Source organism: Leptidea sinapis, chromosome 30, assembly GCF_905404315.1.
Source record: "Leptidea sinapis chromosome 30, ilLepSina1.1, whole genome shotgun sequence".
Classification (NCBI taxonomy): domain Eukaryota; kingdom Metazoa; phylum Arthropoda; class Insecta; order Lepidoptera; family Pieridae; genus Leptidea; species Leptidea sinapis.
In genome coordinates this window covers 2,669,762-2,688,950 of record NC_066294.1, presented here as the reverse complement: position 1 = coordinate 2,688,950, position 19,189 = coordinate 2,669,762, and the positions used below count along the sequence as shown (strand labels likewise).

The 19,189-nt window shown below is 38.6% G+C and overlaps 1 protein-coding gene across 1 annotated transcript in view; it reads left to right on the top strand.

Moving 5' to 3' along the window:
• LOC126973883 (phosphatidylinositol 3,4,5-trisphosphate 3-phosphatase and dual-specificity protein phosphatase PTEN) overlaps window positions 1-19,189 on the top strand; it is a 79,446-nt gene that overhangs the window by 35,852 nt on the left and 24,405 nt on the right. Inside the window, exon 3 of the mRNA XM_050821242.1 lies at window positions 16,353-16,494. Within this exon, the coding sequence (XP_050677199.1) occupies window positions 16,353-16,494 (142 nt within the window). The remainder of the gene's footprint in view (window positions 1-16,352; window positions 16,495-19,189) is intronic.

The window sequence follows — 19,189 nt, the reverse complement described above, 5'->3', positions numbered from 1 at the left end:
CACTGAAAAATAAAACACTTTTAAAGGATCAAAACGCGTGTAATTTAACTGTGTTTTTACATTAGATTTTTGAATTTATACTTCTTTAGGCGCGTTATGTAAAAATGATGAGAGTGAAATTTTCAGATGCGCGCGCATGTAAAAGTAACAGGTTGAAGTTGGTTCCTTAAATTTTCTGACGTTTGCGTCGTTCGTTATTTTTTTTGGTTTCTTCGTCCATTATTAGGACAGGCAAAGGGTTCTAGCGAATACAGCCGTATTAATTATTTAATAATTTTTTGAATTGATTTTTACAAATTTGTTCTTTCAAAAAACGTAGAAGAGCACGAACGCACGAGGAATAAATCATTTTAATAATTTTTCCTTCGTTAGGCCAAAGAAGTATACCTTCTTGCTTGTATAAATAAGTACACACGGACCTTTTTGCGTAAAAGTTACATTTTTATTTTAGTTAACCCGACGTTTCAAGACCTTTACAGATCTCTGATCTGATTGATATGAAAAATCTAATGTAAAAAAACAGTTACAATTACACGCATTTTAATCCTTTAAATGTGTCACACTCGCGTTAATCATAGATAATACTAGTATCACATAAATAAATTCACTATTAATAATTTAATAATCATTTATAGAATGTGAGAAGCTACATACAGACCCTTCGAAAAGATAATAAGCTTCGACCGGTAACGTTAACAACGTATTCTCTGCATGTATGTATTGGGTGATCTACAATATTTTAATATTAATATTTCAAACTTATGAACATGAAATATTGCTTGGGTTTTTATAAAAGGAAACGTTTGATCATTTATTGAAATGGAAGTATTTGGTAGCGGTAGCACGTCGCCAAAAATAGATAAATTATGAGCGGTTATTAAGTTTTTGTGCTTAAATATGTCCATTGCGAAACGAGTTAATCGAGGCCTACGGAATAATTTAGAAGCAAACGCCTCTCTGTATTATACTAACAGTTGGTCGAATTTATAATAAATTACCGAAAATAGCCATAGGACCAATAAAATGAACAGTCTAGAAGTCGACACAGTTCTTGTAAAATTGCTTATCCACGGAACGTTTTATACCGGGAGTAAAAAATAAATTTGCTGGTTTGCATAAGTAGAGCACTACTAGGCAGGTATCCAGAAAGGCTGAGTGCTGTCTCCTACACTGTTTCTTCTGCATATCAATGATATGTTGGACACGTCCAAATCGCTATGCAGACGGCTGCACTGGTGATGCCGTATACACGGGCCATGCAGGTCTATCTCAGGAAAACGTCGACCAGTGCCGGGAGAAACTTGTGTCTTCTATCGAGTTCTCTGTCGAGAAGGTCGCGGAATGGGGTAAATTGAACCCTGTCCAATTCAACCCCCAGAAGACTCAAGTTTTTGCGTTAAAAAAACCATTTGTCGTATCACCTCTCTTCGACAACACTGCCCTTAAAGCCTCGCCTGGTATCGGAATACTGGGTCTCGAAATCCCGAGCGATTGCCAATTCCGTGGCCATCTGGAGGGCAAAACCAAATTGGCTTCGAAGAAGCTGGGTGTCATAAATAGAGCACGGCAATACTTCAAGCAGGCCTACATTCTAGCGCTCTATAAAGCGCAGGTCCGGCCACATATGGAGTATTGTTGTCATTTCTGGTTTGGCGCACCCCAGTATCCGCTCGATCCATTCGACCGCGTGCAACGCAGAGCAGCTCGATTGTCGGGGACCCAGTGCTCTATGAACGGATGGACTGCATTTATCAAATGGAGTGTTCCGAAGAGCTGTTTCATCTGATTCCTGCCGCCGAATTCCATTAGGATATCATCCCCACCATCTGGATGTGTGGCGGTGCGGTTTCTTCCCCGTAGTACCTACTACAAGGCTGTGGAATGAGCTTCCTTGTGCGATGTTTCCGAGACGATACGACATAGGTACATTTAAAAAAAGCGCACACACACCTATCTTAAAGGCCGGCAACGCTCCTGTGATTCTCCGGTGTTGCAAGAGAATGTGGGCGGCGGCTTGCAAAAAAATATTTTTTCGCAAGGAATCATAACATCATATTACAAATTGTCCACTTTAGTAAAAATAATACAAAGAAATATTTTTATTTTGACGCGTTTAGCTAAATATTCACAATTTCTCGTACAACTCTGAAAGAGCGGCGTCATTCACAGCACGAATCTATCATAAATCATGTTTTTTGTTTACAATAACCACGTTTGTTTATCTAGCAACCCGTAACATAAATCATATAATTATAACTCTAGTATTATAAACACAAGTGGGTATCACGTTTCAATTGGCCATGGTCGGGTTTGGCGCCAAAACAGCTGAGCAAGTGGCTTATTGGCATATCACCGGGTGATCTCGCTGGTCCTGCTTTTCCATAAAAAAAAAAGTTGATGATGATTAGTTTAGATGAATCCATTCTGAACATTTCTCCAGCCAGGGAACCAACCAGATAAATTCCGGGATTACATGAGCGAACGTTTCGTGAAATCCAAATTAAACACTGATTTTCAGTAGGTACCACGACAACAAGTTTATTGCAGCTGTGAAACAACTCCCTTTTCTAGTAGAAATTAAACCTTAAATGTATCTTTAAATTGTTAATAATGTATAGGTCTCATGGCTATAATAAAAAAACCCTGTTTTAGATCAAATTGTAATATGCTACGCAGTGTACATAATATTGTAATTGTTAACAAAACATCTGGTTTGAGCGTTAGTTAAATTAGTGTAATCAGTTTGCGTGTATTCTCAAGAAATAAACAAACTGCGTGTTCACTGAACTGGAATGTCTTTCAGATATCCTTCTGAACATTGAACTTCGAAGATCTTTTGTTGTATATTGTACGTTAAACGGTACGTGATCACACTCCCCCTCCCGCCAGGGAAAACCTCATTTGTGGTATTCAGTGCAACCGGTTGAAATCCGTGCTTTGCGTTTCTTTCTGGCACTATTTTGTATAAGCGATGTCATAATCTGGTGTGCAAAGTGTATTAAAACACATAAGAAGTACTATAGTCCTAATATTCCGTAGACTCGGCTATAAAAAGTTCTCTCGCTCAGGACTTAGTTTCACATAAGCTAGGGCCATTTCTGCTTGGATTAAGAGCAAAAGGATTTCGCAGAATTATTTGTCCTGCAGACGAGGGCTGTCCACTCCATATATGAAATGGGCCCACGTGAGTCGCTAAGAGAGGAAAAAATATTTGCTGGCCATAGTGAAGCCACAGTAAATGAAACATTTAAGCCTGACGATTCCAAAGGGATTAAAAATACTGATCTTATTAAATAAAAAAAATTGAATTTTAAATCACCATATATAATTTCAGTGTTCCTGCAAGGCGATGCAACACAAACACTAGAACGTTTCTACTTGAGTAATTAAAAAAAGTAGATACATCAACGGCCGAAAATATATTATAATATGAACTTCACCTGATTCCTGCCGCTGAGTACCACCTTCGCACGACACGCCACAAGTTAGGATATCATCTCCAACATCTGGATGTGTGGCGGTCCTCCACAGTGCGGTTTACAAGGAGCTTTCTTCCACGTACTACAAAGCTGTGGAATGAGGTTCCTTGTGCGGTCTTCCCGGGACGATACGACATGGGTACCTTCAAAAAAAGACAATGTGGGAAGCGCTGATCACTTAATACAAGATGAATTGTACGCTCGTTTGTCCTCCTTTTTCCATAAAAAATATGTATATAATCGCGAGCTGGTCAATCTGTATGACGTCACGTTCTGTCGTGTCGAGCGCAGCATCTGTGCCGGCCCGCACGTACACCTCTATGCTGCGACACGAGACGCCGCGTGAGTCACAGCGGCACGTGTATTACACGCCAGGGTTTCCTGAAACACCATTGCAACTCGCGTAATAATAACCTCGAGGCCCCACTTTGTGTTTGTACGCACTCACATGCACTTACTCCTGGAGTACATCAAGCATTTGTTGCTCAAAAGAAATGTATTCGTTGTAAATGTGGTGTTGGTCCGACCTATTCCTGTAAAGACTTATTTAAAAAGTTAAATATTTTGTCATTGCTCTATATGAAGATATTTGAAGCGTGTAAATTAAAAACAAAATAATCACTTATTTAAAAGGGCCATTGAATTGAATCCTGATTCCACCTGATTACCGGATAGACTGGTTTATGGCTACTGTCCCAGACCAACATTATACCTAAATAGAAGCTGCGCAATGTGTATAAAATTATTTAATCATCTACCTCTAGAAATAAAAAACTTGCCACAGCAACGATTTACTGGACTCCTGTTTAATTGGTTAATCGACAAAAATATTTATAGTGTTAAGGACTTTTTTAAATTTTAAGTAAACTTTTTGCATGCTAATTTAAATTAGCCGAATAGAAGACACTACAATAAATTTAAGATCTATAATGTATACTGTATTCGACGTAATAAATTTCATTTCATTACTCCTCACACTCCTAGTTTCTGCACGATTCATACAAGGTAATGTAAACATTACTCTGTTTCGGTCTGAAGGGCGCCACGTAGCTAGTGAAATTACTGGGCAAATGAGACGTAACATCATGCCTCAAGGTGACTAGCGCAGTTGTAGTGCTGCTCAGAATTTTTGGGTTTTTCAAGAATCCTGAGCGGAACTGCATTGTAATGGGCAGGGCGTATCAATTTCCATCAGCTGAACGTCCTGCTCGTCTCATTCCTTATTTTCATAAAAAAGGGCGTCGTAATCGCGCTCGCCACTTGAAGATATAAAATGTTAAGGTCTAAGAAATCCTTCGGCATCCTGTACCAAGTAGCCTCACACTGGTGGACGTTGCCCCAGTTGGTTCCTCATCCACCAACGCTACTCTCTGAAACAGTACGCGAGACTGTTCAAATTTGAGATGACGTCACTTTTTCGACGATGTGTATTTTTCATTTGTGCTTATATTTTTATGATGCTGCGTGTGTATTTTATGAATTGAAGCCAAAATAGTCCCATGAAGTGTTGTGAGCCTTTTTGAATGTAAATTCAGCTAAGATTCGTCTTCAATCAATTCGACACGTGTTTTGCTTCTACACGAGGCATCCTCAGGAGAAATTGTCTCGTCAAAGTCGGGCACGAGACATGAAATGTAAAAAAAACAGTTGTTGGTTTGTTACGATTTAGTATCGGTTTAATTTACGGAGCAATAATCGTAACGTTTACTTATTCGACAATAATTAATTAAGACTGTTTTGGCCCAATTGATGTTAATATTGTAATGAGCGTAGGTGATCACTCGCGCTGTTATCAAGTGAGCTGGCTTCAGTCGACCTTAGCAAGATCCTTGGGGTCATAAGTACAAAAGTCCATCGTTCGCTTAAGTGAATGCATGTGACCGTGTCATACTCCGAATAGTAGTACCTACCTAGTGAATTAATCCCGCTCAATTATTTTAGTTGACTTAAAAATAAATCAGCGACCATCACTTGTGTTCGTGTTTTTCGTCATTGTTTCTTTAAATAATAGTTTCTGAACTGTAAAATTTGAAGTCTTTTTAATGCGGTACCTACTTTTTTTTATTAGGTATTGTTATGCAGCAATAGTAGTACTCTAACAAAATTACACATTAGATACAGCCGCTGACACATGAAATACAGAAAGTTCTAGTATATGTGCATCTACAGTGCACATTTAGGGTCCTGATTCGGATTCGAATGTTTTTCCTACTTAGCTCTTATGCCTCATTCGCAGCCTTTTTGTTAAAGGCTGCGCATACTAGGTTACACCTGGAATGTTGCTGCAAAACTTACTAAGCTCATGAAAGTGAACATGGGCACATCAAGGGATGGTTTAACAAGACTCCTTGAGAGAGCACAAAAGAGTTTAGGGCCAAATTGAGTGTTTTTGGCACAAATTCTTGCAAGTTCACTAACACATTCAATGCCTTCGATCCCTGCATATCCTAGAACCCATCGATGGTTGTATCTGAATAATCATAACAGCGTTGGTTACCTTTCGGGTAAGGAATTTAAAAAATGGTTTTTTATTTTATTTAGTCTTATTTACTGAACTTTACTTAATTTTTCCCTGAAAGAAGTTGTTTATGACAAAAACTACAAGTTAACCATCTTAAGGAACACGAAACCCTTGATAAACCTGTATCTAGAAAATATAATTAGGAAATAGTTCCAAATGCAGAAACCCACGTCAGAGAAGTAGTGAAGAACTGAATTAAGAAAGTTAAATCTCGTATTTCACTCGGGCGAATCTTTGTACCTAGAAGTTTTAGTAATGATTTCACAAAGCGCAGTAATTTTCCAGACTCTAGCAGCGGTCGAAAAGGACACGGCGAATAGAATAATAATGAATCTTCACTTAAACGTGCTACGTTCATTGTTGCAGGCTGGGCCGAAGCCGCGCCACGAGGAAAACTAACTTTATGTACACTTTACTTGACGTAATGCTCTGTTATCCTTCCGCGTGTGTTACTTAGTAGGCTTGGAAGTTGAACTGAGATTTTTTACCGTCTGTGTAAATTCTTAATCGATTTACTTCTGATTTGTCAGCATCCTCCTCGAACAGTTGTATGTGGTAGTCTTTTTGACAAACATATGTTTTACGTATTTTATCGCGTGATGCCTCACAGAGTGGATAATCTTTTTTTACTATATTCCAAAGATTATTTGTCTTCATCTTTCCAATACACCCAACAGCTTTAGACGTAGAACCGCCACTGTCGCTTCATGTTGAAAGTTTATGTCAAGTGGTAACACCTAGGATGGTTTCTAGGGCAAACGTAGGCGGAGTGCGCATGCACCCTGTTATGGCTGAGCAAGCTAGCCGCTGGAATCGCTGCAGCTTGGTTTGTATATCGCAAGCTCTGTCATGGGCCACCAAGCTATTGCTCCGTAGGAGATAATTGGTCTTATGATTGCTGTATAAAGCCATCTACTTATCATTGGAGCAAGACCTCAGGTTTTACCTCGGAGTCTTCTGTACTGCAAAAGTGTCAACCATTTATATTTTTTGGTTAGTCAATGTATATTAAAGATGTATAATATAATACATTTTATGTAAATATTTTGATTGTGTTACATGTGATTATCCTGTGATGCCTATTTTTAGATCTGCATAGATATTTAAAATAGGATTTAAATAAAAGAAGACACGAGTTGCGATGGCTTATCTTAAGCTTAACCGATAATCAACAGTCCAAAGACCTGACAGATAATGTAGACAATGCCTTACTGACTGTGTGGAAATGTTATCAAGCTAGTTGAGATGTGTAAATGCCTGCCTACCCGATAGGTGTGATGGTAATCAGAGAATATTCTTCACTTCCTCTGAAGTTCCCTCGACTTTGAAAAAATATCAAACACCTAATGTAATAGGACATTCTATTCAGCCCCACGTGTGTATAATATTGGCTATGAATTGTTGTATTCTTAGGTCTCATGCTTGTGAAAAATCCTGATAAAAGGTACAGTAGAATCCCGGCTATACGGATCAAATAAAACCAGGGGTATATTCGAAAATTCAGATAACCGATTTCAAAGAAATAAAAAAATCAAACAATATTTAAAGTTTAATATGTAATTTTTCAGTATGTAATGGGTTTTACTTTTAGATAATGTGATATATAAAAAAGAGCTATAAAAATTGATAATGAAATACATAATACCTATGTAATTTAAAATTTTGATTTAAAATAACTTGCTATTGATCTTTGACGTAATGAATCACATCTTTACATTGCAACCAAGTCCCTGATGCGCTTCAGTTGTAACAACTGTATGGGATCCGATTCGTCCTGTCTTTCAAACCACTTAAAAGCAACATCTAGAGCTTCAAAAATCTTCTGCGTGAGATGTTACTTGACATAAATCCCCAGTTTCAGTCTCTTCTTCATCGTCTCTCTCGTTACTGTTCAAATCCTCAATGATTTCTTCATTAGTTAATATTTGGAATCCAGGGTATCCATTATCGCAGTTTAGCCACTTCTTGATATTCTCTTCACCGCACCCTTCACCAATGCTAAGAATTTTCATTGTGTCTGTTTTTTCCTTACTAGGCGGGAATAAACTTGTCGTAACCACGGACTAGTAAAAAAGAAGGACTCCGCGCCGTGTTATTAGCAAGTGAAGCACCTTTATGCTAGTGTGTGTGAGGTTACGGGGTATACCAGTTACACAATTTTTTCTCCCTTAAATAATCATATATCCACAAATACTTTTATAGTATTGTTTTTACACTTTTTCACAACGCACGACGGCATTTTTAAAATATTTTATTGCGACGCAAACTGATCTGTCACAGACGATGGTAAATCTCATAATGGCGGCGGATCGGCTTGTATTAGTGTAAGTGTATGCGTGGGGCTATGTATTTACACGTTTACCGTCTTGTTTTGGTGCCTCACTGTTATGTAAGGTGACACGGAGTCCTTATTTTTTTACCCGTCCGTGGTCGTAACATGTCTCGCTGCGCCGTCAATACATTTTTAAATTGATAATTAGAGCCGAGACGAATGTTTCCGAATGTCTGGATAATCGGGATTCTACTTATCAAGTAAATAGCACGTTTAATGGGCGTTTGACTACATACAGACGTTTGCACGTGGCCCGCTACTACAGTATCAAAGGCTAGCGTAGGTGAAAGCGGCCAGACATGGTGCGGCGTCGCCCTCGCTGCCCTTCCTACTAGCAACTAGATAATAATATATGACGCTGATTATCGGCCGTTATCAGCGCCGCCTGCCGCCTGACTGCTACTATTATTATTACTCGTCTAATTCCTGTCTGAACCATATCTATGGCTAGCCGTACAATTAGATATTTCTATTTAAGTACTTTAATAATTATATCCGGGCAACGAGCCTCCCTCGGAAATAACGGATAAAACTACATTTATTAAAATTGAAACCTAGCTAGATCGATTTATCGCCCCCTGGTGCTAATGAAGGGGGCATTATTACCAAAAGGATGCGTTGGCTTGAACTAGGAGTATATTCCATCAGGTCAGGGACGTCAACGAAAATAAGAGTACTAAAATATACATTAAATATAACAATCTAATATCGATATCCTTTTAAAAGTAGAAAAATAATAATGATTGAATATAGAGGTTTTATTATAAATCGTCTTGCTAAACGTCAATTGGTTATCACAAATGTATATTGCAACGTTTTTTTATCAGTTTGAGACTCTCCCCAGTGCTAGAAGTAAATAAACCTACCTACTGCCGTCGATAGGGTCTCATGGTCAAATGAAGGGGCTATGGATCAGGTGCTTGAATTATTAAAGAAATACCAGTAAATTAAAATACTCTTTTTACCAAGATTTTCAACCTTGCAAACAATTGTTGTCGTGTCCCGCATGAAACCTAGCGATGAATGCGTGGAAACTGGATTATGATTGCTATATACAGGCGTATCGCTCAACACTCACCATACCACCATAGTCATCTATCTGATAAAAACACTATAAGAGAATATGATACATTCAGTATCATAATCCAAAAAAAATCATTCAATAGAGATACATATATGCGCTGAGATAGAGCAATCGTGAGAAAAAAGGCTCTTACTGGTCTTATAGCCGATGAAAATATATAGCGTTCGTCGCTGTGATTAGTTGTGATAACTAATATTGTGACGTCAATACTGTAGCCATATACTTACTCGATATGTCGTAGAAGAGCAAAAACATTTTAACCTTTGTTAACATTAGGTGCGGTGTTAAGGAAGGTATTCACTAACACACTGCGGTCGCAACGGCGGTGAACGGATGCCGTCATTAAATAAATATTGTTCATGGGGTGTTCCTGTTAAATTATTATAGATAACTATCTTTATGATTGGCGAAATGCCAATATATCGTAATTTCATAATATAAATTAATTGCTCCTGATTCTGTAAGTAGATATTTAATAAGAGAATAATATATTACTACTCAAATATAAAACGTGAACGTATAATGTCTATACGACGCCCAACCAGTAGATTTGAATGAAATGAGTTCTTTTTTGCGTCCACCCATGGCAAGGTTTGTTTCCCTTTCGATGATTCAAGTGCCTATGGCGTTGTAGTTACCGATGTTATACTACAGAGCATATTTACATACCAAGCTCTTCTGTGGTATCGATCGATGGCAGATCCACATCCTTTGTTCGATGCGTTTGTTAAAGCAGCAGCTGACTGCAAAATCATCAAAATCTACGAGCAGCTGTCACTTTACCCAGTCGGGGCGTAATCAACGGCTGCTCTTGGTAACTTCAGCAAGCCATCCCATCCGCTGCTGCACATGGGGAATGACATCCTGTCGAATCCATGAAACATTCGAGCGTTCTGCGGTCTAGTGTACAAGCACCTTTAGACAAAATATATAATTGAATGGAGCAGAATATTTCCATGTAATTATAGATAAAGCTGGATTGAATCGCTGAAACCCTGTGTGGGCGACGTTATTGTATCGAAATTAGATAACGACGCTAGTAATTGAATGTTTATTGAATTGATTCTCGAGAGCTCACTTATTTTAATACATCTATTACTGTGTCCATGGATTTGATGGGGGGTGGAGGATATCAAGGAAATTATAATTTGTGGGTAGTTCTATATTGAACTAACATTATTCAATGTTTTTAATCTTCAGAATTCTCTACTTTTATTCTCGGAGACCGTAATGGAAATGTCTAGACTCTAGAGGATACGAATAAGAATTTGAGACTTTCACGACACACAGACTTTCACGGTGGATTTCACCGTGAAAGTCCAAATATAATTAAATATGCTTATTATTGTTTTATCTACTTAAAAGAAACTTATCGTTGTTGTATGACAATATTGTCATCTGTATACGAATGTTTTTTTTTATGACAATAAGGGACGAGACGAACAGGACGTTCATCTGATGATATACGCCCTGCCCATTACAACGCCGTGCCGCTCAGGATTCTTGAAAAACCCAAAAATTTTGATCGCCACCACAATTGCGCTCGTCACCTTGAAATATACGATGTTGAGTCTCATTTGCCCAGTTATTTCACAAGCTACGGCGCCCTTCAGACCGAAACACAGTAATGCTAACACATAACTGCTTCGCGGTAGAGACAGGCGCCGTTGTAGTACCCATAATCTAGCCGGCATCCTGTGCAAAGAAACCTCCCACTGGTACGCCAAATTATGTAGTTCACAGAGTTCACACTAAATTCAGAATAGGCATAGTATAGTTGGTGTGTTAGAATGGCGATATGATAAAATCATAAATTCAACCAGATTTTACGTAGTAATTTCTTGTTTTGTTTTTCATCACGTAAAATTATATTTTGTGTGAAAGGTGGTCCCTGATTGGGCGAAGTGGCCCAGAGAATGGCAAAAAGTTTCCAAATATCCGTTTTCCGGTGTTTTTGCGTTGACGACGCGACGTTAGGTTTCTTCAGGTAAAAACAGGTTTCCTTTGTGGTTTTTGGTGAAATAAATATTTCGGTGTATGCAATAATATTATGTAGAAATTTAAATTTGCGTTAATGTGCCTAATAAGTTAGTATGAATTGTTAGTATGTATGTTTGTTTTTAATCGACTCATTTGGGCGCGATTTTGACTCACTTTAAACGGCCAGATTTCGTTCAAACTTCGTAGATTTATCGAGGACCGATGACAATACATTAATTTGATAAAATTACTCCATTTTTCAATAAAAAAAAATAAGAATTTAGTTAATTTATATAATTTTCATATATCGTCTATTAGGCAGGAATTGATGTTAATTTCAAATTTCAATCATTATCTTTTACCGATGTATCAAATATTAGAAAATTTTCGAATACCAAAGAGATTTTTTAATTCAACAATCCAAATAATAAGTTTATAAACTAAAAAAACACACTTTTATAAAGATACCAATATTTTTTGTTCGGTTTTCTATAAGAAGCGGGTTTTTTAGTTTTTTTAACTACTATTTATTATGTTCAATGATAGGATTTCCATACTAGATACAATAGATGTTTTCATCCCCACAAGAAATAATTGGCGCAGTTCAATCAAGCAAGCCCATCAATACTATTTTTTCACATCCGCTCATGGCATAAATGCTGCCGTGTAAATTGAGCTTAAATAACTCCGAATAATGTGCAGATACACAAATTCTTATAAAATCAAATATTATACTCCAGATACACCTTTTTTTATGGAAGAGGAGGACAAACGAGCGTAGGGGTCATAATATAAAGTGATCATCGCCGCCCGCATTCTCTTGCAACATAAGAGGAATTACAGGGAAGAGACTTTATCTCTTAAAAAAGGTTCGTTTCCTATTTTTTTTGTTCATCACAACGTGCAGGTGTCAATTGGGCTACGGTCGGAACACGGGCACGAAAGCTCCGGTCCGCCCACGCGCGTTTGACCCTGACCGTGTGTCCACGAGACGACACGAGGGTCCCGATCACCACCCACGTGCCCGAGCCGAGTTTGTTTAGTGTTTGGGCCCTGGGAACGATGTTTGCTACTTGTTTGACTAAGGGCCGAATTATATGTATTACTAGCTGACCCAGCAAACTAAAAACCCAGCAAGCAAAAAAAAATATTTAAAAAATTTTGGGGTATAAAATGACGACCGATTCTCAGACCTATCAAATATTTCGTACATGATCTTTATCGTACTATAATTATTGTATTCGATCTTGCACCCCTACTGCGGATCTGTGAATGGAACAGAAAAATATAACATCTCGCGATATAAATATAGTGTTGACCGTAGATAGGTTAAAATTTGAAGTTTTATGTATTTTTTAATGCTGAATCATACTAAAATAAAAAATATTTGGGGGTGGGTCACCCTTATCATTCAGGGGTATGAATAATAGATGTTGGCCGATTCTGAAACCTACCCGATATACACACAAAATTTCATACAAGTCGGTTTAGCCGTTTCGGAGGAGTTTGGTTACAAACGAGAATTTTATATATAAGATGTAGGTACAGTAAATACCTCGGATATCCGTTACGGGTGGGACTGAGCGATAGCCGCGTAACTCGGGCTACAATCTTTCATTCTTAAATTCTTTATAATATAGACGTACAAATCCATGTGTTAAATCTTAGTTGATACACATGTAAAAATAGAAAAAGGAGCTTCGAAAATTTTGCCTCAAACCTGAGATGAACGGGCGTTAGAAACTTATTATTAGTATAGGCCGGCTTATTTTTTTCAATAAAATTTTGTCTGAGATAGCGTAGATCTACTAATAATTACTAAGGACTGAGGTGCGCCAGCAGGCAAAAGTGGCGAATGCTCGTGGGGCGAATCACATCTGCCCCATAAGATGTCACTTCGTGATGACTCCGACCGCTCTGCCAAAAGTGTCACCAAGGAGAAGAAGAGGCGCGCCAATGAAGACTAGCAAGCACCAAAATGGTGCACTCAATTTTTTACTCAATTTACCTGTTCACTTGTGGTTGTATTAAGAATAATGCGTTGATAGAAGAAAAAATAAGCTACTTTATTGAATTAGGCGTTACTTTGCGGAAATCCATAATTATACAAATGATTTAAGTTTTCTTTAGTGTTAATTCCGCCAATATTTGTTTTTAAAACAATTCGACTCCAAAACTGTTACTCCGATCAAATAAAATAAGAAAAGAAACAGTGTACGGAGGATTAGAATTAAAACGTCATGCGCGTCGCAGTGGTCGATAGACAACCGACCCTATATTATACCTCGAGGTTTCCGCGCTCACGTACACCGTATGCTTTCCTCCCTAAAGCGCAGAGTGAGACGTTCCTGGTAGACGCTTCCTCACTTGATGGCAATTTAAAGGCGTAAATGAACGCAACATCTGCTAAATCTATTACCAAAAAAATATTCCAATTATCAATATAAAATGAAAAATCAAATGGGCTATCATTGTATGCGTTAGTAGGTACTTAGGCAGCTATATTTAACAATTCTTAATTTTTCGTTGTGTTACCTCGCAGTCAGAGCTCTAGCAGTGTATTACTAATCATAGAAAAAAAAATGCGATCCGTTATCCAGTCGCCTATGTGTGGCAGCTTTTATAGTATATTATATTTACGGCGAGTCCCCATAGCACACAAGCGTCGAAAGAGGTCGATAAGCGGTTTACGGGAAAAACTACCAGGATAATTTTATAACAGGACTTAGAACCGCATGGTGGTTTACAGTTAGGCATTACATAGGCCGATCTGATTAACAATAAATAAATAAAATAAATGCTAATAAAGCGAGCGAGTAGCCAGTAGAATACCAGCTGCTAATTAATATTATCTGCGTGTGACACTACCAGGTAGCTATGATTGATTGAAGCAATATACCAATTAAATGCTTAATATTTACCACACCTACACTATATCCTTACACCAGTGGGAGGCTCCTTTGCACCGGATGCCGAATAGATTATGGGTACCACAACGGCGCCTATTTCTGCCATGAAGCAGTAATGTGTAAGCATTACTGTGTTTCGTTCTGAAGGGCGCCGTAGCTAGTGAAATTACTGGGCAAATGAGACTTAACATCTTATGTCTCAAGGTGACGATCGCAATTGTAGAGCCGCTCAGAATTGTTGGGTTTTTCAAGAATCCTGACCGGCACTGCATTGTAATGGGCAACTATGCGCTATTTTGGCGATTTCTTGGGATAGCGGGCTTAAACTTTTCATTATGTGACTCTCCAGAGCGGTTCTCATTGGCAGCCCAAAAAGTGTATTAATGTCATGAGCTTGACTAAATAGACTACTTGACATTTCTTACTTCTTATGCTTTCAAATTCAACCTGAACGAATCCAGGACAAGCTACTACTTATATATTATATTTTGCATATAATTTTCCATTAGCATTAACTTGTGGGACCTGGATGTCCTTATCTTCAGCTGGGGTTTTCTCTTTGCTTTTCGGAGTTTGTAGTGAAACGTCGATGTGCAATTCACCTTATATGGAGTGTTCGACCGCGGACGACTTGAGCTCAGCGAAAGGCACTTCCTGAAAACAAGGCCAGCGATAACCACATCCACACGTCCGGCGAACCTGTCCGGCCGTGCGAGACCGCAAATATCAAATTGGCGGTCGCCGGTGTGAGGTGTCTTTTTTTTAATGAAAATAAGGGACGAGACGAGCAGGACGTTCAGCTGATGGTAATTGATACGCACCGCCCATTACAATGAAGCGCGGCTCAAGATTATTGAAAAAAAAAAATCTGAGCGGCACAACAAATGCACTCGTCACCTTGAGACATAAGATATCAAGTCATATTGGCCCAGTAATTTCACTAGCTACGGCGCCCTTCAGACCGAAACAGTAATGCTTACACATTACTGCTTCACGGCAGAAATAGGCGCCATTGTCTCCTCCCTGAGCCTCCCACTGGTAATGCTTTTGTTTGGCCACGCTTTGGTTGAAAATCTGCAGAACAGAGTATCGGAGATGTGTGACTTATTCACTGTCACTATTTTATCTTAAGTGTTAGAAGTAGTTCTTGTTTTTCATCTGTTCGTTTCTGTAAACACTAGAGAAAACTTCTTTTAGATAAATGTAACATAATTCGCAGTGACTTATTTCACAACATTTAGACGTGATTTTTTAATGTATTATGAAAGATATAATTTATTGCAGAAACTGAGTCCAATCATCGATTAAAATATTCAAGGGAAATAAGAACTGAATTAGAGGATAGTCCAATTTGCTACAAATTATTTTCCACGATTTTAATGACGAATCAAATAAGCAGGTTATCAACTATAGAGTAGATCCTGTAGTTGAAGCCACAACCTGACAGTTGAACAAAGCGTACAAGATTTTTTAAACGATACGTCACTACGAACGGTTGGCTCAGTTGGAAAGAACGCTCGCACGGAACGCGAGAGGTTGCGGGTTCGAGTCCCGGATCGTTCATAAAATTTTGTTTTCATTTTTATTTCTGTAATTAAACCCAGAAGTGAGTCGCGGTCACAATTAAAAAAAAACAAAATAATAATAATAATATTGACACATATCTACACATTTTTTTTGCCCCAAACAAGGCATTGCTTGTACTATGGGCACAAGACAACGATATATTTAATACAATATGCTTACATATATACTTATAAACATCCATGACTCGGAAACAAACATTCATATTCATCATTCTAAATGTTTGGGTCTACCGGGATTCGAACCCGGGACCTACAGCTCAGTAGGCAGGGTCACCAACCACTATATATATATAGGCTATAGGCAGGGGCGTGCATTGGTTTACTAGCAAGGTACACACTGTGGATCTAACTAGTGTTAGTTGAGCTTTGGAATATGAAAAGATTGCTTACCGTAGGTATATGGCTATAAGGGTAGTCGATATAATGTGAAGCCAGGTTGATGATTGTTGGTTTCTGTGCAGGTGGAGCGATTCGCGTTCGAAGACCACGCACCGCCCAAGATGGAGCTTATCAAGCCGTTCTGCGAGAGCGTCCACAAGTGGCTCAGCGCTGACGAGAGGAACGTGGCTGCCGTGCACTGCAAGGCGGGGAAGGGCCGCACAGGTATGTGGCCGACCCTCCAGCCTCCCTTAGGGCGCCATCTTCAGGGCGAACATGTCACACAACACACAGCAATTGTAATGGATTCATTGTAAACGCTATTATAACTATATGATTTCAAGGAGCTTTCTTTCACGTACTACAAAGCTGTGGAATGAGCTTCCTTGTGCGGTGTTTCCGGGACGATACGACATGGGTACCTTCAAAAAAAAATCGTGTACACCTTCCATAAAGGCCGGTAACACTCCTGTGATTCCTCTGGTGTTGCAAGAGAATGTGGGTGGCGGTGATCACTTAACACCAGGTGACCAGTACGCTCGTTTGCCCTCCTTTTTCCATAAAAAAATATGATGATGTAACTCGGAGCTTTTATAATTGGATATGGTAACAATAAAAAATCCAATTTTTTTGGCAGATTGTTAAAATTGTGCACACAGTATTCCAATACCATATGCAATAAATAATGCTGGTAGAGTTTCTTGCGCCGCTTCTTCTCTCTCGGAGCGCCATTTGTTTCCGAAGCGGTAGTAGTATATAGTATACTAGAAATGACATCAAAAAGAATGCAGTGCCGCTCAGGATTCTTGAAAAACCCAAAGATTCTGAGCGACAATACAATAGCGCTCCTCGCCTCGAGACATAAGATGTTAGGTCTCATTTGCCCAGTAATTTCACTAACTACGGGCGCCCTTCAGAACGAAACACAGTGATGCTTACACATTACTTCTTCACGGCAGAAATAGGCGCCGTTTTAGTACCCATAGTCTAGCCGGCATCCTGAGTTTGCTTAGCGCACTTATATTATACTAATTAAAGAGTATTTTATTATCATCGATCTAATTAATTTAAATGTTTAATGACAAGAGGAATCGTCTCGGAAATGAAAAGTCGGCATTAATTGAGTATGATATTATAGTACTGATTGCATCTGAGACACGCGAAGGAAACGTGAAATATTGTTTTAACACAATAGCGGCATACACGATGAAATAACGTCTCATTACATTTGATTTAATTATTTACATACCAGCTGTACTCACAATAGTAGTATGGGTTAAAGTATTAAATTGCCGTTTTTTTTGGGTAATTCGAATTAACATAGAACCTTCCGTGGTTTGAGATTTTTGAGTGAAACTTTTTCGCATGGTACCTGTGTAGTTCTTGTTTTAAAAAAAATGTGCAACATTCGATTATCGACTTTCAGTTGTTTTTTTTTATTCAGCTTAGCCATGAAAGATAGGGATGCTTCGAAAATTCGAGTGATTTTGTCGCTCGAATATAGCATCGAATTCAAAATGTAATATTTTATTCAAAATAGGATGTGACATCACTTATTGAAAGTCAAAAACTATCACCCATTCCAAAAAGAATGCCTCAGACCTGAGAAGAATGGGCGCAACAAACTCAGCGGGCTTAAAAAATATGTTTACAAAGTAATATCGTACAATTAAACTTATTGTTTAATAGCCTGAGTGCGGTCGCGCCATTCCCAATCTGTGGTATCATTAAGAAAGTCATTTATCTTATAGTAATCTTTACCACACAAACTTTTTTAAACAATTATTTTGAATATCGGAATACTTTTGTTTTGAACATTTTCTGGGTTCTTGGTGTAAAAGCATAAACATCGCCCCACAAAAGACTTACTAACTCGACTCAGCCGAGTAGTAGGCATTATGAGTTTATATCTGTTCCTGGTTAACATTATAGTTATGACAGTTTCTAGCAAATTCACTTTTGTGCCTATGTTTCAATATTAATCATATATATTTAATGAACACATTTCATATTGTTCCATAAATAAACTATTTGTAACATACAATTAGTTTCCGTTATTGAAATACAACTTAGTGTTAACCGATCCATTGAAAAGCAACTCGTGTATGTAAGCCGGAATTTGTACACCAATAGTGGCGAGTTATGCGATGTAGAGGTATGTGTTGCCAATTGCCATAAGTATTATATATCCGAGCGCTCGTTAAGTTATTCATAAGCAACACGTGTAGAGCCGTGCGCTACCCACAGTCTACACCTATACATATTTAAACCAACCCAAATAATATCAACAGAACCTATCTCCAGCGACGTAGCCTCCGCATAAGTTATCATCACCCGAGATTGTGGCCCCGAGATTGCATCCGCGCGTTCGGCAACAATGCTTGACGCTAAATTACACGTGCCGCGAGTTGCCTTCCCTTTTGTGAGTTGCCTTTTGTCATGCAAACAAAAAGGACCCCAGATGCCAGAGGTGTAATTGCTATATTCGTGCACGGCGCGTAATTGGCTGAATATAACGTCGTGGCGACCGTCTCGCTCGCTCGTAAATTTCTAAAAAAGGGATCGCATTGTGAGCTGCCACGTTTTTGTGGTGAATCCTAAAGGTTTCAAAAGGCCGGGGCGTGGAGCCGTCTCCTGTGTGAAAGGAGCACAAAAAAGGGTGATCATTTACTTTTTCACGTTTATATTTTTATGGACGTTAATATGGGACTCGCCTCGGATTATTTACTAGCCCTCTTTGTTACGTGCTGACTTGAGGTTTTTATAAATTATAATCTTTTGCCAGTAGAAGTGTTTCTCCGCTCCAATATCGAGAAATTCTTTAAAGTATACTTCGTCAGCACCACCAGCGTAGACGGCACAACATATATATTGAGGTTATGAGGCAAAATACTTTAGAACGAGCATTCAGCATTGTTCC